This window comes from Monodon monoceros, unplaced genomic scaffold (assembly GCF_005190385.1).
Source record: "Monodon monoceros isolate NGI ecotype Baffin Bay Population unplaced genomic scaffold, NGI_Narwhal_1 Super_Scaffold_4, whole genome shotgun sequence".
In the NCBI taxonomy this organism is placed as follows: domain Eukaryota; kingdom Metazoa; phylum Chordata; class Mammalia; order Artiodactyla; family Monodontidae; genus Monodon; species Monodon monoceros.
In genome coordinates this window covers 13,642,489-13,665,141 of record NW_021703781.1, presented here as the reverse complement: position 1 = coordinate 13,665,141, position 22,653 = coordinate 13,642,489, and the positions used below count along the sequence as shown (strand labels likewise).

General features: G+C 39.1%; 1 protein-coding gene across 2 annotated transcripts in view; it reads right to left on the bottom strand.

Moving 5' to 3' along the window:
- ARID5B (AT-rich interaction domain 5B) overlaps window positions 1-22,653 on the bottom strand; it is a 189,161-nt gene that overhangs the window by 140,282 nt on the left and 26,226 nt on the right. For both annotated transcript variants that reach the window (XM_029245550.1, XM_029245551.1), the window contains one exon: window positions 17,957-18,182. In XM_029245550.1, the coding sequence (XP_029101383.1) occupies window positions 17,957-18,182 (226 nt within the window). The remainder of the gene's footprint in view (window positions 1-17,956; window positions 18,183-22,653) is intronic.

Below are 22,653 nucleotides of genomic sequence, written 5' to 3'. Positions count from 1 at the left end.
GGTTTATTATGATATCACCAAATCCCTGCTATGTATTTACAGCCTGCTAAGTCCTAATTACCATTTACTTTAAGATCATAAATGTTTTTTGGCGACTTAAATGGACAACTAATATTACCGGTTGATGGACTGAGGTGCTGCTCATGGATGGTAAAATTTATTCTTGCCCAAACTTCAGTTCATTTGTCAGATATTTTATGCTACTATCCTTTCAATGATTCATTTACCTTTAATAATATTTGTAATTCAGAATTGTGCTGTTGATAGCCAACAGCACAATGCTTGGCTGCATTATGTTTTTCTTTCACAGCACAACAGAGAAGAGCGCAGTCCAACTGAGGATGGTCTTAAGGACACTGTTGGAATCAGACTGTCTGGCAAACACATCCAGAGCTGTTTCTCAAACCACGTGAAATGTTCTCACTGCCACCGTGCCTGCAGCGTCATTAACGAGCATCCCCAAATGCGCTGTACACATTTAAATGATAAGGAGAGTAGTATGGACAATGAGGCTTTTTCCAACGGTGCTTCAGCTTTTATCAGTTATGCAACACAACACGGATGTGAGCCTTCACCTTTGCTTTTTTTTGCGCACCGCTGGTGTACACTACCTTTTAGAGCAGTGTTTATTTCCTTTTGCTTAGCTTAAACCCAAGGCTAGGGCAGGTTGTTCTAATCTAGACAACCTGAAGGATTCAATCTCAGCCAATCACCTTCACCTCGGCAAATTTCTAAAGACTAGTTTTACCCAGGACTCAGATTTGCCAGGTTACTTCATCACTGTGTTGGGCCAGTTGGTAGTAATAACAATTACCCTTTTCCTCACCCAACTGGGATCTGTGTTTAGAAACTGTCCCGCGTCCTCACCCCCAAATGGGAGCTGGGGATGAAGCCAATCATGTGAGTGCAGGCATCTCAAAGGTAAGAGTCATGTCTTTATTCTACTGTTCGTACAGCATCTAATCTATTGGTGCTTAATTAACTCTGTAACGGACACACAAAAGGGGCAGGTGCACGGTGGGTTATTTTCAGACTTCGCATCTGTGTGGCAGTTATACTTCTGAGTCTATAGGTTAATTCAGTGCAACTGGTTCCAACCCTCCCTGGCCTGCTGTTGACATGAGGCTTGCCATAGTCCGGGCAGGTCTCACTGCTCTCAATAACCTAGGCTGGGCTGTTGCCCAGGAGAAAAGCCTCAAAGGAAATGACTTCAGTGTGGTCTACACTAGGAGTACCCAACTCAATTTTAGGTGATACACGGATAAACATTTTTTTTTTAATTTTAAGAACTATGGATTTATCTTCACTGTTATTTATAGCAAGTGATATAGGTTTTCTATTTGCAGTAGTGATATAAAATTTCCTATTAAAGTTGTTTAAGTTAAAAAAAGCAGTTAAAGAAAAAATATTAACTAAATTATAAAATAGGGAGTTATCGACATGAGAAAAATTTTGACATTGGTTTACAAATGGCTAAAGTCTAAGATATCCTAATTTAAGGCCTAAGACTTTAATAATGCTCCATTTATCAAGTGCTTTATTGTGCCAGACACTGTCTTAAGTACCTGGAATTCAATATGTTATTAAATCCTACAACATCTCTGTGAGGTAGAAATTATTATATGGATTTTTTCAAATCAGCAACTCAGGTTCAAGTTTAGGTCTGCCAGACTCCTACCATTACATTATTCTGCCACCAGGTACAAGATTCAAAGCCTCATCATGCAGTCATTCACCCAGTGTATGTATTGAGCACCTACTACATGCCGGACGATATTTTAGAATAAAAATTGGGGTGAGGGAGGGATCCTCATTCCCTTCCCATTAAGTAGTTTAGTCTAGCAAACGGCAGATGGGGTCTTGATCAGAATAAAAAATAAAATGTTTCTCATCTTGGGCTTCAACTCAGGCTCCCAGGAAATAGGCCAAATTTAGACCATAAACAATATGCAGAGCTCCCTTAGTAAAAGACAAAAAGCCATTATTTTATAAATATTTAGAATACTGAACATGAGATTGATTCACATAAGAAACAAACTGTCGTTAGAAGTGGCCACTGGGGACTTCCCTGATGGTCCAGTGGTTAAGACTCCGTGTTTCCACTGCAGGGGGTGCAGGGTCGATCCCTGGTCAAGGAGCTAAGGTCCCACATGCCGTGTGGCCAAAAAAAAAAAATGTGGCCACAGGGTTGATGTGATAAAAAGGCTTTCAGAAAAATCCTTAGGCAGGCCTCATTTTATGAAACGCGATATATAAAAATTAAGCCATAGAGAACGTATTTACATTACAACAGGGGGCTCTACTTCACCACGAGGAGTTTTCAGAGGGCTTCCTAAACAGGAAGTAACTACTAAAGTTATAATGTATACACAGCATACCCCAATCATCCAGACAGGAGCAAATAAGAATTACCCAGTGCCCATTCTTGCTGTCAAAATTAATAATTTGAAAATAGAAAAATACATGACATGAGAGAGGCATGCTCTTTCTTGCTACACATGCATGAAAACTGAAAATCCTTGTACCTGAAAGCAAAATCCCCATCAACCTTGTGGGGTGGACACATATCATTTTCATTTTTCTTCATAGCACAACGATTCCGTACTCTTTAACGAGAATCAACCAGCAGTCTTTAACCAAGAGTTCAAAGACCAGTTTCAGGAAGGGGTCCATGAGTGTCATTCGAATGTCATTCCAATTTTGCGGATGTATTTTCTGGGTAGGGAGTCCATAGTGTTCTTTGGATTCTCAAAGTTTTCTATGCCACATGCCCAAAGGTTAAGCACCATCAGAAGAGGCCAATCCAATTACCTCTCCTCCCTGTCACATATGCATGGGCTTCTACGAAAATGCAATAAATAAAACTTGGTGGTAATCCCTGATGGGTGGCTTTTTGGGCAGAGTGATAAGTAATAGGCATTGGAAAAGTATTTCCTGACCCTTTTTATCATCATAGACTCCTTTCAGAATCAGATGAATGTTATGTATGGGCTTCCGAGAAAATGTGTGCTCATATCCAGAATTATGCATGAAGATTTGGGGGTTTAGGCACCCCACAAAAATGTATCTATCAGTCCTTAATTAAGAATTAATGACTCAGATGATTCCCCAGCAGAATATTCAGGCATATGACCGATCGCCTAAGCTACAGTTTGTGTGTGTGTGGGGGGGCAGCCGGGCATAGCTGATGTCAAACCGTGAACCTGCTATCTATGATCCTATACCCTCCCGATCCCCACTCTTAGATTCAACAGGAGAAGTTTTATTCAGCTAGAAAGCTCTGCCCGGGGTAAATTCTCAGATTTTGTGAGATCCATTCTAACACCGCCTTTGGGAGAAATGGTTTTCTATGAATTGATTTGATTAACCACACTAGCCCCATTTGCAACCATGAACAACGTAACCACGTAGAAAGCTGACGTTTTCATGGAAAAGTTTTACCATCTGCAATCTAAAATGGCTAACTTTTGTCTTAGCTTGTAGGTAATGCAAGCTAAGAATACGGTATCAAAATATTGCTTTGATGCATCCAGGACACCCAATGAGAGGGTAAAGACTTAACATTTTGAGTTTCAACTGATATCCCTTTATCGCCAGAGCACGCATTGGTAGGTATGAAGTCTCCATAGTTATGAAACAAATGACACTATAAAGCCAAACAAATCAAGAAAGAGCCTTAAGTTTAATTATCTTCCCTTCAGCATCTCCGGACACTTTCTGGGTGGAGGTGCCAAAGCTTTGGCAAAATATTAGGGATTTCAATGAGGGATATGTAAAGTATGTATTTCTTGTGCTAACCAGATAAGCTTGATATGAACCACTAGGTATTTATTAGAGCCAATGAAAGGTCAGCATCTAACATCAAGCACAGGAATTCTATCTAGAAAGCCAACTTTGCACCAAATCCAAGCTCGTAGTGGGATAAGTAGGCCCTCCAAAAAGAAGATCTAAGCCAAAGATGACCACGATCGTCTTCAAGCCTAGTAATATCCTGGAAGACCAGTGATCACATGGGATGGGAATCTCCTCATTTATTTAACAATCACACGAGACGACTACCAAAGGAACAGCGGTCATCATCCCTGCTCTTTAAGCATTTACAAGTTTGCTCACATGCAAGACCCACTCAGGAACCTTCTTCCATACTCCCAGTGCCCTCTGCTTACACCTTCATCTATGCACTGGCTAAACACTACCTTATAACCTAGCTGTGCTGTCCACCCCGCTACACCATGAGTTCCTAAGGGCAGGGACTAGGTCTCTTTCATCTTCATCTTCCTTCTACAGCAAATACAGTGCCCTGGTCTTCTTCAGCACTCAGGGCATACAACAGTGATTCTTCTACATAAGTCCCCTACATATGAGCGAGTTCCACTCTGAGAGCGTGTTTGTAAGTCCAATTTGTTCTTAAGTCCAACAAAGTTAGCCTAGCTTACTTTGCAGTATCAGCTACGTCACTGCTGCTTTTACGCTTGCTTCCGGACATCCTGGGCTTGAAATAATGATACTGTACCACTGTACTCTATACAGCGCTGTACAGTAAAGTACACAAAAGCACAACCACTTGTAGAGGATGCACGCACGTGACAATGTACACCAGACACGTACTTTAAAAGGTTTGGCTAAACATCACAGCCGTCCAAATCTCTCTAGATCAGTGTCCAATATAAATATAATGTGCACCATATATATAATTTAAAATTTTCTAGTAGCCGCATTAAAAAAAATAAAGGAAAAGGTAAAATTAATTACAATAATATATTTTATTTAACCCAACATATCAAAATATTATTTCAACGTGACCAATATAAAAATTATTGAGATATGTTGTTTTTTAAGCTAAGTTTTTGAAACCAGGTGTCTATTTTACATTTACAGCACATCCAATTTGCAGGCTAAATATTCAATAAAGTGATGTAGTCCTACTAAAGCAATAAGGTTATGTTTAACAAAAAAATATTTTACACTGCTTTAGTTTTTAATTTTATACTGAAATTAATTAAAATTAAATAACATTGAAAACTCAGTCTCTCTGTTAAAGTAGCCACATTTCAAGGGCTCAGTAGCTACGTGTGTGGGACTTTCCTGGTGGCACAGTGGTTGGGAATCCACCTGCCAGTGCAGGGGACACGGGTTTGATCCCTGGTCCGGAGGATCCCATATGCGGCAGAGCAACTGAGCCCATGTGCCACAACTACTGAGCCTGCGCTCTAGAGCCCGCGAGCCACAACTACTGAGCCTGTGTGCCACAACTACTGAGCCTGCACTCTAGAGCCCGTGTTCCGCAACAAGAGAAGCCACCGCAATGAGAAGCCCATGCACTGCAACGAAGAGTAGCCCCCGCTCACAGCAACTAGAGAAAACCCATGTGCAACCAAAAATAAATAAATAAATAAATAAATTAAAAAAAAAAAAAGCTATATGTGATTAGTGGCTACCATGCTGGACAGCACAGTTCTAGGCTACTTAACAGTAGTTGATAAAGCAACTTGCTAAATACTGTACACAGCATAAGATCTTATTTTTAAAGCAAAACAATGTACACACATACACACACAGATAACTGGAGGAATAACTACCGATCATTAGCAGTGTGTTAATTCTGGGAGGAGTGGAATCAGAAAGGAGGTGAAGAAGTACTTTTGCTTCTGAAAGGTTTAAATTTTTTTGTATAAAAAGTAAAATTAAGGCCGGAAACCAGACTGAAGTATCGCCTTTTCTTTAAATAGAAAACATAGATAGTTACACACGGAGAGCAACAGGGACAACTTAGATGTCTTTAGATAAGGGCTACCAGACAGGTGGGAAAACCAGTAGTCACGCTGTGTAAGGAATGCGGATTGAGACTATTGGCGTTTGACCTGGAGAATGGAGCACTGGAGGCGGGGGCAGTTTTTTTCAAATACTTGAAATGCTGTCAAGAACAAAAATTTGATTTGTTCTCTGCTGTCTTGAGAATAGAACTAATAACAACAGTACATCATTAATACAGTCGTTTGTACTATAAACCATACTTTTGTGATTTAACTCCTCCAAAGAAAGAATGTCTAGCATAGGGATGGATCAAAGATGGAATGGGACTGTAAAGTCATGAGTTTCCTCAATCACTGAAAATATTAAACAGTCAACTATTTTCAGCAGAGGACATTTAAGAAATAGTAAGTTCAGGAAAAGATGTCATAACTAGAGTTTTGTAACTAGATTATCAACCCTGATATTTTATTATTGTATGAGATTTACCATTATCCAAAGGGCACGTGTGAGATTATTACAGATTATTACAGATGTTCACCCAACATCCAACTTTCCTCTCCTTCCAAGAATGCTGTATGATTATATACACTCACCTCTTGGAAGTAAAACATGACCATGGAATTAATCACTTTGTTGATTAATGAAATATGAGTAGAAGCCGATGCCTGTTACTTCATGTTACTATATTTAGGTTGCAACTGTCCACTTTACTTTCTTGGGGAAGAAAATAGCACTTTGCAAGGTTTACTTTTCTAAAGGAAAGAGGAAAGAAAACCAATGTTCTTGACTAAATGCTCCCCCATAGGTAATCTAGTCTAATCTTTCCCAGTCCTCTGAGACAGGTATTAACGCCATTTTACAGATAAACAAACAAAGCAGAATTTAAAATTTTAAGGCGATACAGCTTACGGAGCAAGGATTTGAATTCAAGTCTGTCTTACTTTAAAGTTCATGACACAAACGTTTAGTACAGTGGTCAAAAAGAAGCCACCCGAATACGGTAGGTTCTGTGTTTGCTCATTCTTCTAAATCTTTGATTGAAAACATTAATACAAAACAATGGAAACTAAAAGAGCATTCTCAATTTAAAAAAAAAAAAAGAAAGAAACCCACACAGAGGCTGCACATGTGAAAGCCTGTATTTACACACAGCCATCATGTGATGGGTAATTAGCCAGGTAACTATAGGTTTTTCTCTGCTAGAAAAGTATACGTTTCATCATGCTTTGAAATCTGCCTTATTATCAGCACTGCTATGAAAACAGTGTTTTATTTCTTATTGAGTGAATAGGCCAGGCATAAAGCATTGTTTTTGTAGAGCCTAACAGAATACTTCCCTTGTGAACCAAAGAAGTAGAATGAGTAGTTGGAAGATGGGGAATATCCTCCACCATGATTAGCGAGTAACCATTTTCAGGGAGGTGAGGATTAAAACAGTACAATCGCCTAGAATAAGAAGTACCGGATGTCTTGCTAAAACCATCTCCTTAATCACCTGTCACCTAAAGAAGGCCGATTACAAACAAGCTGATGATAATAAAAAGATAAGGGAGAGCAAGTCCAGTCTGGATTTGTTTATTTCCCTGCACATTTCTGTCACTGCTATAACCCTGACACATGAAAAAGATTCCCTTGAGGAAGAGAGGAATTAACGAGTGCCAGTATTAATAGGTAAATGTCCACACACAACAAACTCCTACAACACCACCAAAAACCCCTAGGCTGGCAAGCTAGCTTTGAGCATGTCCAAAAGCTCTCTTAGTAAGTTTCCTCGAATGAGTCTATAATGGAGGATTAGAAATGAAGCCCAAAATAGTTAGAAACTAAATACCACAAGTACAGTCGTCCCTCAGTATCCGTGGGGGAATGGTTCCAGAAACCCTGCCAGGATACCAAAATCTGAGGATGCTCCAATCCCTTATATAGAATGGTATAACATGTGCATATAACCTACACACATCCTCCCTTATACATTTGACCCCGGAACAATACGGATTGGAACTGCATGGGTCCACTTACGTAGGGATTTTTTTCAATAGTAAATACAGTACTACATGATCCAAGGTTGGCTAGATCCATGGATATGCAGAACTGGGAAAACAGAGGAATCACAGATATGGAGGAACGACTATAAGTTATACCCAGAGTTTCCACTGTGCAGAGGGTTGGCACCCTAACCCCCTCATGGTTCAAGGGTCAACTGCACTTTAAATCATCCCTAGATTACTTATAATACCTAATATGACATAAATGCTAAGTATGCTAAGTAAATAGTTGCCAAAATGCAGCAAATTCAAGTTTTGCTTTTGGGAACTATCTGAACGGTTTTTTTTCCTGTCTTTTCTGAGTATTTTCCATCCAAGGTTGGTTGAATCCATGGATGCGGAACCTGCAGATATGGAGCGCCAACTGTACATTGCTTCTCTTTCCAGGTACCAATGGGAAAGCCCCTCCACTAGAGGGTGTCCTAGGAAGTGCTGGACAAGAACTCAAGTCAACCAGTGAACCCACACAGGTGTCCTGACCATGCAGAGCAGAGAATGCCAGAAATTTCAGAGGAGGTTGATCATAAAAGTCGCATGTTGACTTAACCTACTAAATATAGCTGTGAAGTCAGAATGCCTACAGGATAGTTAGGACTGTTGCTGGGAAGGTAAGACAAGCATATATATATAAAAAAAAGATACTGCATTATATTGCTAGTTATAGCGTAAGGTACTCAATCAGGTGGTAGAGACACTGAGTGTGATAAGAGCTCCATAAGCAGGGAAAATCCTTTGGGCAGGATGCCAAACAAGGGCTTCAGGGGCTTCAACTGAAACTTAAAGAAAAGAGATTTCCTTCAGGTAAGAGTCCTGGAAGGGGCATTCCAAGAATGAGTAAAGGCATGAGCCATACAAAACTCACGGGAGGGCTGGGGAGCAGGGTGTGGGTGCATGCGGTTAAAGAGAAAGAAGACCAAGCAGTTAGACTAGTTAGGCTAAAGCAAGAGGTTTACATAAGCGATAGGAGATAAGAGAGAGAGATAGGCTGTCTTCACATTCTGTGTGCACTTTGAGCTGCCAATTCCACCTCTACAAACGTATGAGGAAAGAGTCATGGACATGGGCAGAGTTACAAGAATTTCAGAGTTTGTGGGAAAACAGAAGCAAATGAAATGTCCAAACAGAAACACCTCTCTCATGAAACATTATGGCAGGCAGAAAGAAACAGAGTATTTTATAATATGGAGGCACTGTCATAATACACCTGTACAAATTTAAATGGGGGGGGAAGGGTATGCATATGAATTTCATACCTATACACTCATTCATATACCTTGGCATATTGATATTAAAAATGCTAACAGCAGTTACTTCTGGGTGGGAGGAAAAGAAGCAACTTAAATTTTTCCACATTTTGTATTGCCTACATTTTCTAATATGAACACGGATAACGCTGGCACTCAGAAAAACAACAACAATGAAAGATGTTTAATAAAAAAGAAAAAAACTGGAGGCTGGGACTGCACAGTTCACTGGATGCTTGCCTACAACATTTGTATCTTATCCAGTAGGCATGAGGGTATCGAAGAAAGGGGAGCTACTGGCTGAAAGCCAATATTTTTAAAGGGTCAGAAGTGTAAAAGATGTTAGAAATGATTAAAAAATTAAAAAGCAAGTGGAGAGATCCAAAGAAAGAGGCCAGGCACACTTGGGAGAACAAAGCAAAGCCACTTCATCCCAGCATACTAACTGAAAACACACAGGGCAAGGCAACTAGGAAAACCCCAAATCGACAGCACTGTTTGCTCAGCCCCTACTGTGCATGAAGCACTTGTAAAGCTTCTGAAACCCCACTATTATTCCAATCTGTCCTAAATAAATATATTCATTAAAATGGGGTAAAAGTCCAAACCTCAGCTTTCCTCAACAGTGGACCTGTACAAACTACAGACTTAAACACATAATGTTAGAGGAGAGAAGAGGGGTGGATCTTTGACATTTAGGAAAATTAATGTTTTGCAATAAAACCTCACATTTCAAGTACTCTAAAAGACAAATGAGGGGCTTCCCTGGTGGCGCAGTGGTTAAGAATCTGCCCACCAATGCAGGGGACACGGGTTCAAGCCCTGGTCCAGGAAGATCCCACATGCCATGGAGCAACTAAGCCCGTGCGCCGCAACTACTGAGCCTGTGCTCTAGAGCCCGTGAGCCACAACTACTGAGCCCATATGCCACAACTACTGAAGCCTGCGCGCCTAGAGCCCACACTCGGCAACAAGAGAAGCCACTGCAATGAGAAGCCCGCACACCGCAACGAAGAGTAGCCCCCACTCACTGCAACTAGAGAAAGCCTGCGCGCAGCAACAAAGACCCAACGCAGCCAAAAATAAATAAATAAATAAATAAAAGGTTTTTTTTTTAAAAAAAAGACAAATGAGCAGTTGGGAAGAATCAGCATCAATACTAAAGAGAATTAAGCCTAGATGCCCAAATCAAACACCTGCTCACAAAACCCTCTGGAAAAGCCCCATCAATTCACATGTTGGATGTATGTGCTTTTGGGTTCCAAGGTGATGCCATGGTGATAACAGCTATAATAATGGCCTACAGTCAGTAATCATGCAGTGGCTAAAGAGATGAGAGCTGGAAAGTAAAGAAAAATATTTTAGAGGTACCATAAAAGGAGAAAAGAAGTTTACATTTCCAACGGAAGGGGAAATGTTGAATCAAGCTTCATTTTTAAAGCACATTTGAGGCGCGACGTTGTACTGTTCAAGGATGGTTAACAGACCACGTGGACCAATCAGGTTTGTTCCTCACAGTAGACTCCTACCACCAAATGCAAATGGAAGTATTGCTCCAAGTGTGCCTGTCTATCTATAATACCAGATATTTATGAGCTTGCAAGAAGCCAAGGATGCATAGAAGACTTTTTCCAAAAGACCCAGGGTATGTAACCAGAAACTAAAGGGGACATATATATTAGCAAGGGACTCAGACCGCAGCTGAATTTCTTTCATCTTTGGTAATCTTCCCATCAGATGGTGACTACCACAGATTTTTCACTGTGATATTCACATTTTTATTAATGAGACTGAAACAAAAGTATGGGTTGGTTGCCTTCTCCATCATGGTCTTTTTTTATCAAAGGTATGGCCATACACCAGAAAACAGAGAATGAAAAAAAAGCAAGAACAGCTAGAGTCCAGGAGGATGATAATGAACCAAACTAACACATATGATAATTTAGGGAAGACGTGCGTGCTGGTCTTTTATCTTATTTGATCAGAGCAGCTTAAACAAAGCTGGACACCAAGCTGGTATTCAACTGTGGATCTTTATTGAGGCAAAAATACTACAGTCCTACCCTAAATGCTACAATATACAACTATAGGAATTACAGAAACTTGAAAGGCACAGCAATGATATTGAGCCACAAAACCTCCTGCCATGTTAGTTGACAATGATGTTCATTAGATAATAGTCTACATTTAACACTACTGTTTAAAAAAAACACAAGCAAAAACAGAGGTAACTAAAATTCAGGAGGTATAGTGGTTGAATAACATCTTTTCCCTCCTTTTTGCCCTAAGGAGTAGAAAAGTCAAGGCCATACAGCTTTAGGGAAGAGATTCCGAGAGTTTTGCCCGTGTCATTCCTACCTGGAGGGTGCCAAGCCTGACGCATGTGCCATGGCTCTCTTCCAACAATGGGTAAGTTGGTATAAAAGAACCACCAAAGTGTGTCCTGAGATGAGTGACCAGGATGGGGAAGGATTCTGAAACCACATCCTGGTGGAAAATTGAAAAAATTGGGATTTGGCTAAAACAAGCCAAATAAGGACAGAACTGAGGACTATTTCAAGGAAAGGGGGAGAGGAAGTATCAACTGTACCAGTGTCCAGCCTGACAATTCTATGAAGGGCTCCCCAAAAAGCATGAGTTTCTTACCTTGTTCAAACATTGTATCCAGGAGGTGAATACTGGTAACCTGAATACTTAAAAATAGCACTTAAGTTCCAATTTCACTTTTTTCTTACTTCTGCCTCAACATCTCCAATTCTAAAAGTAAGAATAAAGTCTTATATTCTATGGACTTCTCTTCAGTTGACTATCTAACCTTCAGTCCATTATTAAAAGATCTGAATTTGGTGTCCTAGAAAGTGTTCATCACTCTAGGAAACACTAGAAGATCTGCAAGTCAACAGAAATTCCAAATGGAAGGGTTTTAACTTGGAACGAGCCTTCCTGAGTGATGGCAGTATGATATCTAGACAGCAATATCAGTGACCAGCTGTTGACTGGTTCACACGTGGTTAGGTTTCACAGACTTCCCTTCCAGCAGGTGTAGCCGAGATGGCTGAGTGCAGACAACATACATCGTTGTTTATTCAAGACACTTTTTACATGTTCATTCTACCATTATTTTAGGACAGTCTTCAACTACTTGATTACATGGCCAAGCTGAATTTTAACTTTGAAATGAAATGGAATAACCTCCCGCCTATGTTCCCAGATCCTTAGAAAATGGCCTGTCACTAAGTTGTTCTAAAGCTTTGAATGTCTCGGGTACAGACTTTTGGAAGTGTGAACTTGCTCCCGTCAAAGGTTCTCTGGGCTGTCACTTTACAATGAAATGAGGCAACCTCTTGAAGAAACAGCCACGTTGGCACGTGGACAGCATGCTTCTCCTGTGTTCACTGTGCTAGAATTAGATTCTTTAAAGAATGCATGGTTCACACCACAATATTGTCAGAGGAGCTTGTGAGAAAATCCTTTGGAAATTATCTTTACAAATTTTTGATAAGCCTCAAGTGTAACTGATTTCTATTTTGAACTCAAGGAGGCCAAATCTGTTTCAGTGAAGAGGCCCTTCTGTAGGGATTCCTCATGATATCCACGAACAGAATAATTCAACAATATATCATCCAAAAAATTTCCCAAGTTTCTATCTTAAGAAAAAAATAGTATAGCTAGCTCGGCAATGGAAGTTAAAATATAAACAACAAATACCCTGAGAAGACTGTTTAATATATACATACAAAATTTACATCTAGGAAGGAAGGAAGGAAAGAAGAAAAGGATTGGCTTAGTAAGAAGCATGTCTTCCATCTTAAGTTCATTAGATGTCTCTGGTGAAAAATACTTCCTATGACAAACTGTCAGCACCTTAGCGTACTTCTTATTAGAGACATTTATACCGTTCTCTTCAACACAGATCGAGAATCCTTCCCGTATCCACATCCCAGGAAGCAGCTTGACACATCAAACTCAAAACCAAGTTGAAACAACCATTTGAAATACAAGGCCTCCAGAGCTTCCAAGCAAAGACTATAGTCAATTTCTAACTAAAAGTACTGGAGAAGACATTTACACCACTGGCCACTTGTGGCCCAGCTTATTTTGACAGAATGTAAGGGGAGAAACTTTATATAAAATATAAATACATATCTCTATATAAACATATAAAAATATATATTTATATTCTTTCTCCATATAGTTGTATATATAATATATACAAATATATACATATATATACATATAATATATATACAAATAAAAGAACCTGAAGGATTTTAATAACAGCACTAAGGCGGTTAAGGCAGACAGTAAGAGTGTAAACCCTGCCCCAAATAACTAGAACACGTGATTAGGGAAAGTCATAAGAGACAAATTAGCTCATTTTATACCACCTAGCTCCCTATGATACAGAATCGCCTTCTTGTAATAATAATGATAATACCATCTTAGACTTCAGTATCACAGATGCTTCCATGGATATTGATCTTTTTTCTCCATTGACCTTCTCAGAAATCCAGCGAGATAAACAAAGTACACACTATGACCCATTTCACACACGAGGAACCCGAAGGTGTAAACACACAGTGACTTGTGCCGTGAGTGACAGGCCTTCAGGACAGGCAGAGGCAAGATTCTCCTGACCTCCCAGCCACTGCTCCTTCACCACCACCATGCTGTCTATTCCCCAAAGTACAGTAAAAGTCCCAGCAGCAGAAGGGACAGGGGAAGGCACTCTTTCTCCATCTGACGGGACTTTAGAAACAGAAACTGAACTGAGGGAACCTGAGGGAACCCCCAGCATTAAATTCACCCACACCCACATCTTTTGGTCTCTTTTCTTGATTTCAGCTCACACTCCTCTATCTTTTCTTTTTCTAGAGACATATTTGGAGATGAAACCATTCAAAACTGCCCATCCACAGACAGTTTGTGACAGCGTAATTGACAATGCGTCTGCTGCAAAAAAATGAAAATGCTGTTTTAATAACCTTGGCCTAAAATACATTCTATTGTATGCCTCAAAGGGTTTCAATAAAGTCAACCTGTAGAGACATATTTTCTTGGCTTAAACAACAATCCAAAGCATATAAATGTAGTCCAACTATAATGACATATTTATAGGCCAATAAAGCTTACACTGCAGCTTTCATACTTCACTTAAAGGAACTCTGTAAGAAGCAGTGTTATATAAAATAATTTGATTTCTTTTCAAACTATAGCCCAAGGAATAAAAAAATGCAAGTATGCTATGTTTAACTGATAGTGTTTATATTCCTTAGCTGTTAAAAGTTTTGTAAAATGAAATAATTCTTCATTTGACTAGTTCCAACTGCCATACCAAATATGGGTATCAGGTCCACTTTATAACAAAAGCTAAGTACTGTAATTTTGAAGACAAAAATAAATAACTAGAGGCTTGTGTAGTGAATGATTTAATCAACCCGATTCTTCTGGAAAAACAGGTTCCTGTGTTCGTTATGCTTATGAATAATACATTCCTTAACCCTTCTATTTTAACATAGTTATTTTTTCTTTCTTCCTTTTCTATAAACGTCAGTATGAAACTGTCTGAAAAAAGGTAAAATGTCTCACTGAGTAAAGTCACAATCTGAATTGGTTTCATACTGAACTTTCTTTCTGTGAAAAGGACAAAGGGGAGGGAAGGGGATGAATGTACTCTCACACATCTCAGAAGTGTTTTTTAAAGATTGTTAGTTTCCCCACTATCTAGATCTACAGTTTCAGTCACCATTTACCATCCTAAATGAAAATGCCATAGGTTTTTAAAAAGCAAACATGACCTCCACAAATATTGTCCTTGAAGGGGAGAGGGATTAAAAAAAAATGAAAGAGTTGTGATTTGAGTCACAGCAGTTATTGGAAGCTGCCATTTGGGGCAGAGTTTCTCTTTGTGGAGTATTAATTTGTTGGCAGACACACATTTGTGAGAACATTCTTGTTGTTTTACTATTCAGAGAGACAGGAAGTGACACAAACTGGGATTAAAGGGAACTTATTCTACCTAAACACTCAGCAAGAAGAGTTCTTTGATTAGCTTTTAGATGGTAAAATCCCTTCTTTAAGAGTCAACCGAATTATTTTGTTATTATTGATGTTTTAACATGATGAAATAATTCAGTTAAAAAAGATAACATATTGCAGTTTTACTTTATCCACAGAAAGGTGAGATGGCTCCATTCTTTGCTTACTTCCACTAGAAAAAAAGAGGGAGGGTCTTAAGTAATCTCAGAGTTCATCTTCTTGCCCTGGTAGGAACAATGAGGAGTTGGAAGGGTTTTACAGAAGGAAAAACCTAATAAGTGTGTGAACTTCCATTAACAATGTGGTACTGGAAGTGGTTTCAGTGTGGCCAAGAGAAAGGGAGATAAGAAAACCACTGTGTAGAAAGAAAAGTACAGACAACAAATATTTTGATGTTGCAGACAGAGAAAGGAAGGGGTTGAAGAGAAAGTTGCTGGGACAGGAATGCACACAGCAAATGACATCCCCTATATCCCCAATATAAATCCTCACAATGTAGGCTTGTAAACCTTAGATCAAGCAGATAATGGAAACTCATTACATTAAGGAAAGTTTTTGTTTCTCTTTCCACATTATTACAACACAGTGTGCATTCCAATTACAAAAGCTATTTGTCTCAAATTCCCCACAGTTCATACCAACTGAGTAGAATTTCAAGGCTCCAAATTCTATCCTTAAAGGGGTATTTTACATTAAAAAAAAGAAAAGAAAAAAAAAATACATGGTGTTTCTTATTCACCAGAGAGCTTCCCAATCCAGTCTCCTGTTGCTTATTTTCCCTTCCTCTGCACTGATCACTCACAGAGCTGTCTCCCAAATGAGACCCAAAGGAAAAAAAAAAAAAAAAAAAATCGGAATCACCTAGAGATCCTTTTATCAGCACACATTCTTTGGCCTTGCCTCAATCCTACTGAAAGAAGAATCTGGGGAAGCTGTACTCAGCAATCAGTATTATTTAAAAAATTTTCCTAAGCGAGTCTAATGAACAACAAGATTTAAAAACCACTAAGTACTTTGAATGTTCACTATAAACCAATTTCTTCTGGAATCAATTATTAAAAAGTTCGATTATGACATTTTTAGAATTCAGGAAGATCAAAACCTCTAAATCTTTTGATGAAGCTAAGAGGTTGGGTTTCTTTTCATTCATTAATAAACTATCAATTTTAAATACAAAACAACTCTTCTATAAATACTCTTGTTTATATGCATGACATCAAGCTTAACCATCTACACATCCTTTTGTTCCCCCATGGGTTTCCTGTTTAGTTTTTTATTAGTAACAGTATATTTCATAACTAAAAAGAAAAAAAATCAAACAAACAGAAGAAAGGTTTTAATGTTAAGGAAAACATAAGACAATAGCAATACAACTTAGATCATATATTAGGCAAGTAATACAACAGCTGAATTATTCAGCATTACCACATGTCAGAAGGCTGGTCATGGTGTGTTCACAAAATTGGCCATGTTAACAGCCTGTGTAGGAAGATGATTTAAAAAAAATTCTTTAATTTTGAAATGAAAACCACTAGATTAATAATTTTCTCTAAATGGGCACATGACAATCAGGCCACCATGACCAAAATTTTACTGCCTGACATCTACCAAAAGATGCCAGGAAACTGTTGATTGTTAAACTAAAAGAAAATATTAATGCTATTCCCAAAACACAGCACAGCTCATCACAAACCAGAATCACATGAAAGACAAGTCAGTTATGGGTGTTACTCAGTCTCTTTATGCCAATTAAAATAAAAAGTCTAGGTTTGTTGTAGTAGTTAAAATCTAGGTTAAAAAAAAAACCCAACAGGAAGTTGTTACATTAAGGCATAAAACTGGGCTATGAAAATCAGCATTGTGCTAGAACGAAAGAAAAAGATGCCTTAATATGTTAAAAGTGAAGTTCCTCTTTGCCTAAAGAGGAAATAAGTAGTCTAAATCAGAGGTCAACAACTGTGGTCTTGAGCAATGCTAGGAAAGTAAGTCAGTGAATGCCACAAGGAGTTACAAAGGAAAAAAAACAAGCAGGAAAGGACACAAAAAAGTCACTGGAGAAGACAGTGTTGAGAAAAAGCAACAGAATTAATTATGGCGCTCCTCTCCATACACCAATATACACCAGTCACTGTGCTACACCCTTTGTATCTTACATCTCCCAGTGACCCTGAAAAAGTTTCCAGGTTTTCCAGATGGGGAAGCTGCGGCTTGGAGGTTAAATTATTTGCCCAAGGCCACACAGCTAAGTAAGCAACAGAGTCAGGATTCAAACACTAAATGGAATAACTACTCCAAATCCCAAACCTATAGTGGAAGAAGGGAAGGAAGGAAAGAAAAAACCATATGGTTGATGGTAACCACTACACCCTGAAAACTCTGGGGAACCTATGCCGTGAGCTGTGGACCAGTAGTTCCCCTGCTTTGAAACTCTTCTCCTGCTCCACGTGAAGCAGCTCAATCTCTCTTCCTCACTTTGCCTTCCTTCCAACATAAAACAGGAAATTCTGATGTGGTGTTAAAAAATGTCATAGTATCTACTCAGAACAAATATTTAAACTCTCCATTAATTCAACTTTTGGTGCCTCGATTAAGTCTTATGCCTTGACAGCAACTGGAAGCTGCTAAACGCTGAGTGTTATTATATCACCCAGTTCCCAGCACAGGGTTCCACACAGACAAGGTCCTGTGATTCAACAGGTAACATCCATCCCTTCCACCCCCAGTCATCTGTCCATCCATATTCCCAGGTCCCTCTGAGGTTAAAGAAATTATATGCATATATGAATGACAGGGTTTCCAGAAAAACCTACAATAAAAAAAGTAGGTTCCTGTATACGCCCACACATTAGATTTAGAAGTACAAACGATAATTACCAAGGTCAGCCTTTTCCTTGAGAACGTCTTTGAAGTTGAGTCCACTGTTCAAGGTTGACTGCCGGTACTTCAGCAGAGCTTCCTTCTGTCCATTCCTTCCCAGGGACTCCATTTTCACTGACCCAGCTTGAAGGCCACATCTCCACTTGGAGAAATCAGAATGTACCCACTTGACCAGGTCTTCAAGCTTCACAATCACCTTTTCGGAAACAGCAATGACTTCATCCTATAAGAGGTAGTGGCGGGAGAACAAAAAACATTATTGGTGGTTCTGAAGTAAATGATACGTTTTCAATAAAGCCCATCTGAAACACCATTTGAGCGGCTGAACCTAATGTAAGCAGACAACGTGTTTTATTGGTGACAGAGAACCTTCAGAAACTCACTTCACTTCAATGGTTTTTCGCTGCTTGTGGTCTACTTGAGGAATAATTTATAGGATTTATTTGTTATGTGCTTAGAAAATGTCCAAAAATTGGACAGTAATTCTAATAGCCATGCTATTTGCCAAAGCTCACTCTCCCTACTTGACCACATGGGCAAAAGCTAATTTTTAGGTGCCATTAATTTTACAAAAGTAAAAAAGTGAGAACTAGATGACTAATGGTTAGTCTGTCTCTATATAAATGGTCTAAGTAAATCTGGGATTCTTGGAACTCTGACTCACCCCCAAATTCCTATGTTTATGGTACATTTTCCCTTGGCTTATACACAAATATTGAATTTAACTTTTGTCCTAAAATTAAATAAAACTGTGATGTAATCCCCAAAGAAATACTTCATAAATGTTATGTGCTTCCCACTGAAAGAAACTTACACATTCTCATGTTTCTTAAAAACTTTGTAAGTTGAGAAATGAACTGATTTTTTCTTTTAATACGTATGGGGTAAGAGGCAAAGAGGGCAAGTGAGGAGAAAGCCTTTGAATCTAAGAAAAGTAGTTGAAACTTAAGTTTCTCCTACGGATCATAAATTTCAATTTCAAGCACCTTTAATTGCTTCCAGGAAACGACCAACTTTTCTGACTCAGAATTAATCCAGCAAGATATTTAATAGATATCCGTACACGGAGCAAAGGAGGGCCTCTCTTTCCCGAAGATTCTTTGGAAAAGGCTTAAGAAGATCATCTCACTGGGTTTTAAGTTAAATTATTTGAAGCATTTGACATTTCAACTTGAACTGACTTCTTCCATTTCTTTTACTTCACATTTCTGAAAAAAGCTGAGCTGTGAAAACCCCTAAGCTTACAAAATCTTAGAAATATTTTTGACAAACAACAACAGGAAGATGTCTCTGAGCTATTAAACAAAGGGAATTCACAAGTGATTTTGGCTAATTTTGCTGTAAAACATGACTCTTTCCTCCTTCTCTCCCACCTACACACACACACACACACACACACACACACACTCTCTCTCTCTCTCTCTCTCTCTCTCTCTCTCTCTCTCTCCTCCAAAGCAAACAAAAAAGGGTTTATTAAGATAAGCTTCCCACAATAAGAAGCCCCGGATTCAGTTTTTAAAAAATGTTTTAAGGTAGGATCTAAAGTTTCACTTTTCCTCATCCAGTTCCAAGCTGCCTCTGAGAAGAGTTTGTTAGGCAGCAGCAAAATAACAAATACTCTATCAAAAATGAAAAGTAAAACTTTTGTAATGGAATCCTTTCTCTTATCATGATTAAATATGAACTTCCACTAAATGGGAGACAAAGTAGAAACCGTTTTTATTCTCTGCTCAAGAAAAAAAAAATGTCAATACTTTATATGAACAATGGGGCATATTACAAAGTACCATTTCAATGGATGATTTCACTCAGATTCACTACACCATCCTCTCGAAATAAAAGATCTATAGTTGTCATGCATTTTATAGCTATTACATGGTGATTATTAAATGTCAGAATAAAAATTCAGGCTGGGTATTGTTTCAAAGCACATGGGAACAGCTTCTGGACAGGGAACAGCTTCTGGACAGGGCATACCAGAAATCAAGTTTAGAATATACTGGAAAATAATTAAGTATCATGGTATATAAGTCTCAATATTAGCAAAGATGGAATTTGGCAACAGTTTTACCAAATATGGTTCCCTAGAAGAGACAAGTTTGGAGATGAGTGTTATTTTCAAATAGCTCTAACTATGATCAAATGATTATCATTTCAATTACCAGTTGCTTCAGAACTTTTCCAAGAAATGGGATGACTAGCTCTGGCTGGCTTCCAACACCCGCCAAACAAATAGTTTATTAACCGAGAGAAAATACAATCCTTATGATGTCATTGATGAATAAACCCATCTTTCAAGATCCAGTCTACAGGTTTAGTCCTCCCTCCTTTCTCTCTCTCTCTGAAACAGACCTTCTGAATATATACACAATGCATAAAAACAAATGCAGGAATTCAAATAAACATGTATAAGCCGTAAACCCAAGTTTGGCTTAACTGTGAAACCACCAGTATGTTTCACTGTGGATTCACAGAGAAACTGGCCCTGCAACATTGTCCAACGCCAGGATTTAGAAGGAAATCTGATAAGCGGAGGAGGGGGAAGAAAAAACCAACCCCCAAAACAAAATAGCCAACATATATATAGAAAATGTCTCAGGAAACATTACTTTGTACACACAATGGCATAAATCACATGTTCGTATTTACTATTCTGAGGCAGTTGCTGACTAAAGTTCCTAATACTCACCATTCTTGGGCAAGTCTCTATGTCTAAGAAAAGAATTTCAATAAGCTCATCTCATGATTACATTAGCTCTCTGCAAACCGAGAATTAGCACTGGATAAATACCACTGATTTACTCTAATGCAACCCAAAAGGAACACAAAGAAATACACCTTGTTATTCTATTAACGCACTTTGGCTTTTCAATTAACCCAGAGCCTAATCAATGTTTATGTAGGCTGCGTTGGGATACTTTCTAAGTCCATATCCCCTTTCATCATTGTTTCAAACTGCCCATTTCTGTCGTTTGGATTTTGTTTCTCCCACTGCATAATAACAGCGTACTCGATCACAGACTCCTCTAAGTCAGAGGAGATCCTCTGGTCAAGAAGTCATGTATCAGCCAGCCTATGTGTATGGCTGGCCTCTCCAAGTGTTGTAAGTCCCCAGGGAAACTTGGGACTCCCCTGGTGGCGCAGTGGTTAAGAATCCGCCTGCCAGTGCAGGGGACACGGGTTCGACCCCTGGTCCAGGAAGATCCCACATGCCGCAAAGCAACTAAGCCCATGCGCCACAACTACTGAGCCTGCACTCTAGAGCCTGCGAGCCACAACTACTGAGTCCACGAGCCACAACTACTGAGCCCACATGCCACAACTACTGAAGCCCACATGCCTAGAGCCCGTGCTCCGCAACAAGAGAAGCCACCACAATAAGAAGCCTGTGCACTGCGACAAAGAGCAGCCCCTGCTCGCCGCAACTAGAGAAAGTCCGTGCCCAGCAACGAAGACCCAATGCAGCCAAAAATTAATTAATTACTTTTTAAAAAACCAATTGGGAAACTTTACACAAAGTCTCCTGACTTCTATCTTCTCTTATAAAAGAAAATAAAGGGTTATCTGGGGAAAAAAAGGACAAAAAAACCCATCAAAACAAAAAAAGTTGAAACTGAGTAGAGGTTGCTTTCTTTAGATGAGATGCAAGTTCTCTAGTCTGCCACTGATCCCACCGTTCCTATCTCCTTACACTCAGTCCACACCGTTCCTTTACCTGCCTGGACCCTCCGGCAGGCACCCACCATTTAAATAAACGTCCACACCCTAATTTATCCCACCTCCCTCACTTCAATGATGAGGACAGTAAGGTTCAGTGACATGTCCGACTGCCAACTTCAGGCAGAACTTGGACAGGAATCCAGGTTTCCTACTGGCCAACACAGCATTCATCCTGGACTCTGGAGCCAGACTGCCTGGGTTCAAATCCCAGCCCTGCCATTTACTCCCTGTGGAATACTGGGCAACTTCTTTAACTTCCCTGTGCTTCCATTTTTTTAAACGTATGTTTTTAAAAAATGTTAATGATACTGTCTATCTCTGACAGTAATGGTGAGGGTTAAATGTGTTAACATAAATGAAGTGGTACATCGGATTTAGCTGTCATCACTGTCATTGCTTCTCTGAATTAGTGTTTTCCAAAGAGTGCCACACAGAGATGAGTATAGATGGTTCATGGATAAACCTTTTAATATTTAATGTAAGTTACTCATTGCTTATTTATTTTTGTGGTAACTTTCCACTTATGGGGAAGTGGTACTGGTTTCCCATTTATAGGAGATATAGAAGTTTCCTCTTTAAATAAATTTTAGTTAAAAAACAATGGATCGGTTTGAACAAAGCCATTAAATAAACCCAGTAGATGTGGGTATGGCAAAAAAAAGTCAAGATGCTATGAAAATGACTGAAATTTGGGACAGTACATTATATATCAGTGGTTCTCAAAGTGTGGCTCAGGAACCCTGGGGAATCCCCAAGACTATTTCAGGTGGTCCACAGGGCAAAACAATGATCATAATAATACCAAGAAATTATTTGCTTTTTCAAGTGTATAGTGGGGTTTTCCAGCGACTACAAGACAGATGGTATGGCAAAAGAGTGAATACAGAAGGAGATACGAGAATACAGCTGTCTCCATTAAGCCCGACAGTAAAGAAATTTACAAAAATGTAAAACAATGCCACTGTTCTTACTAA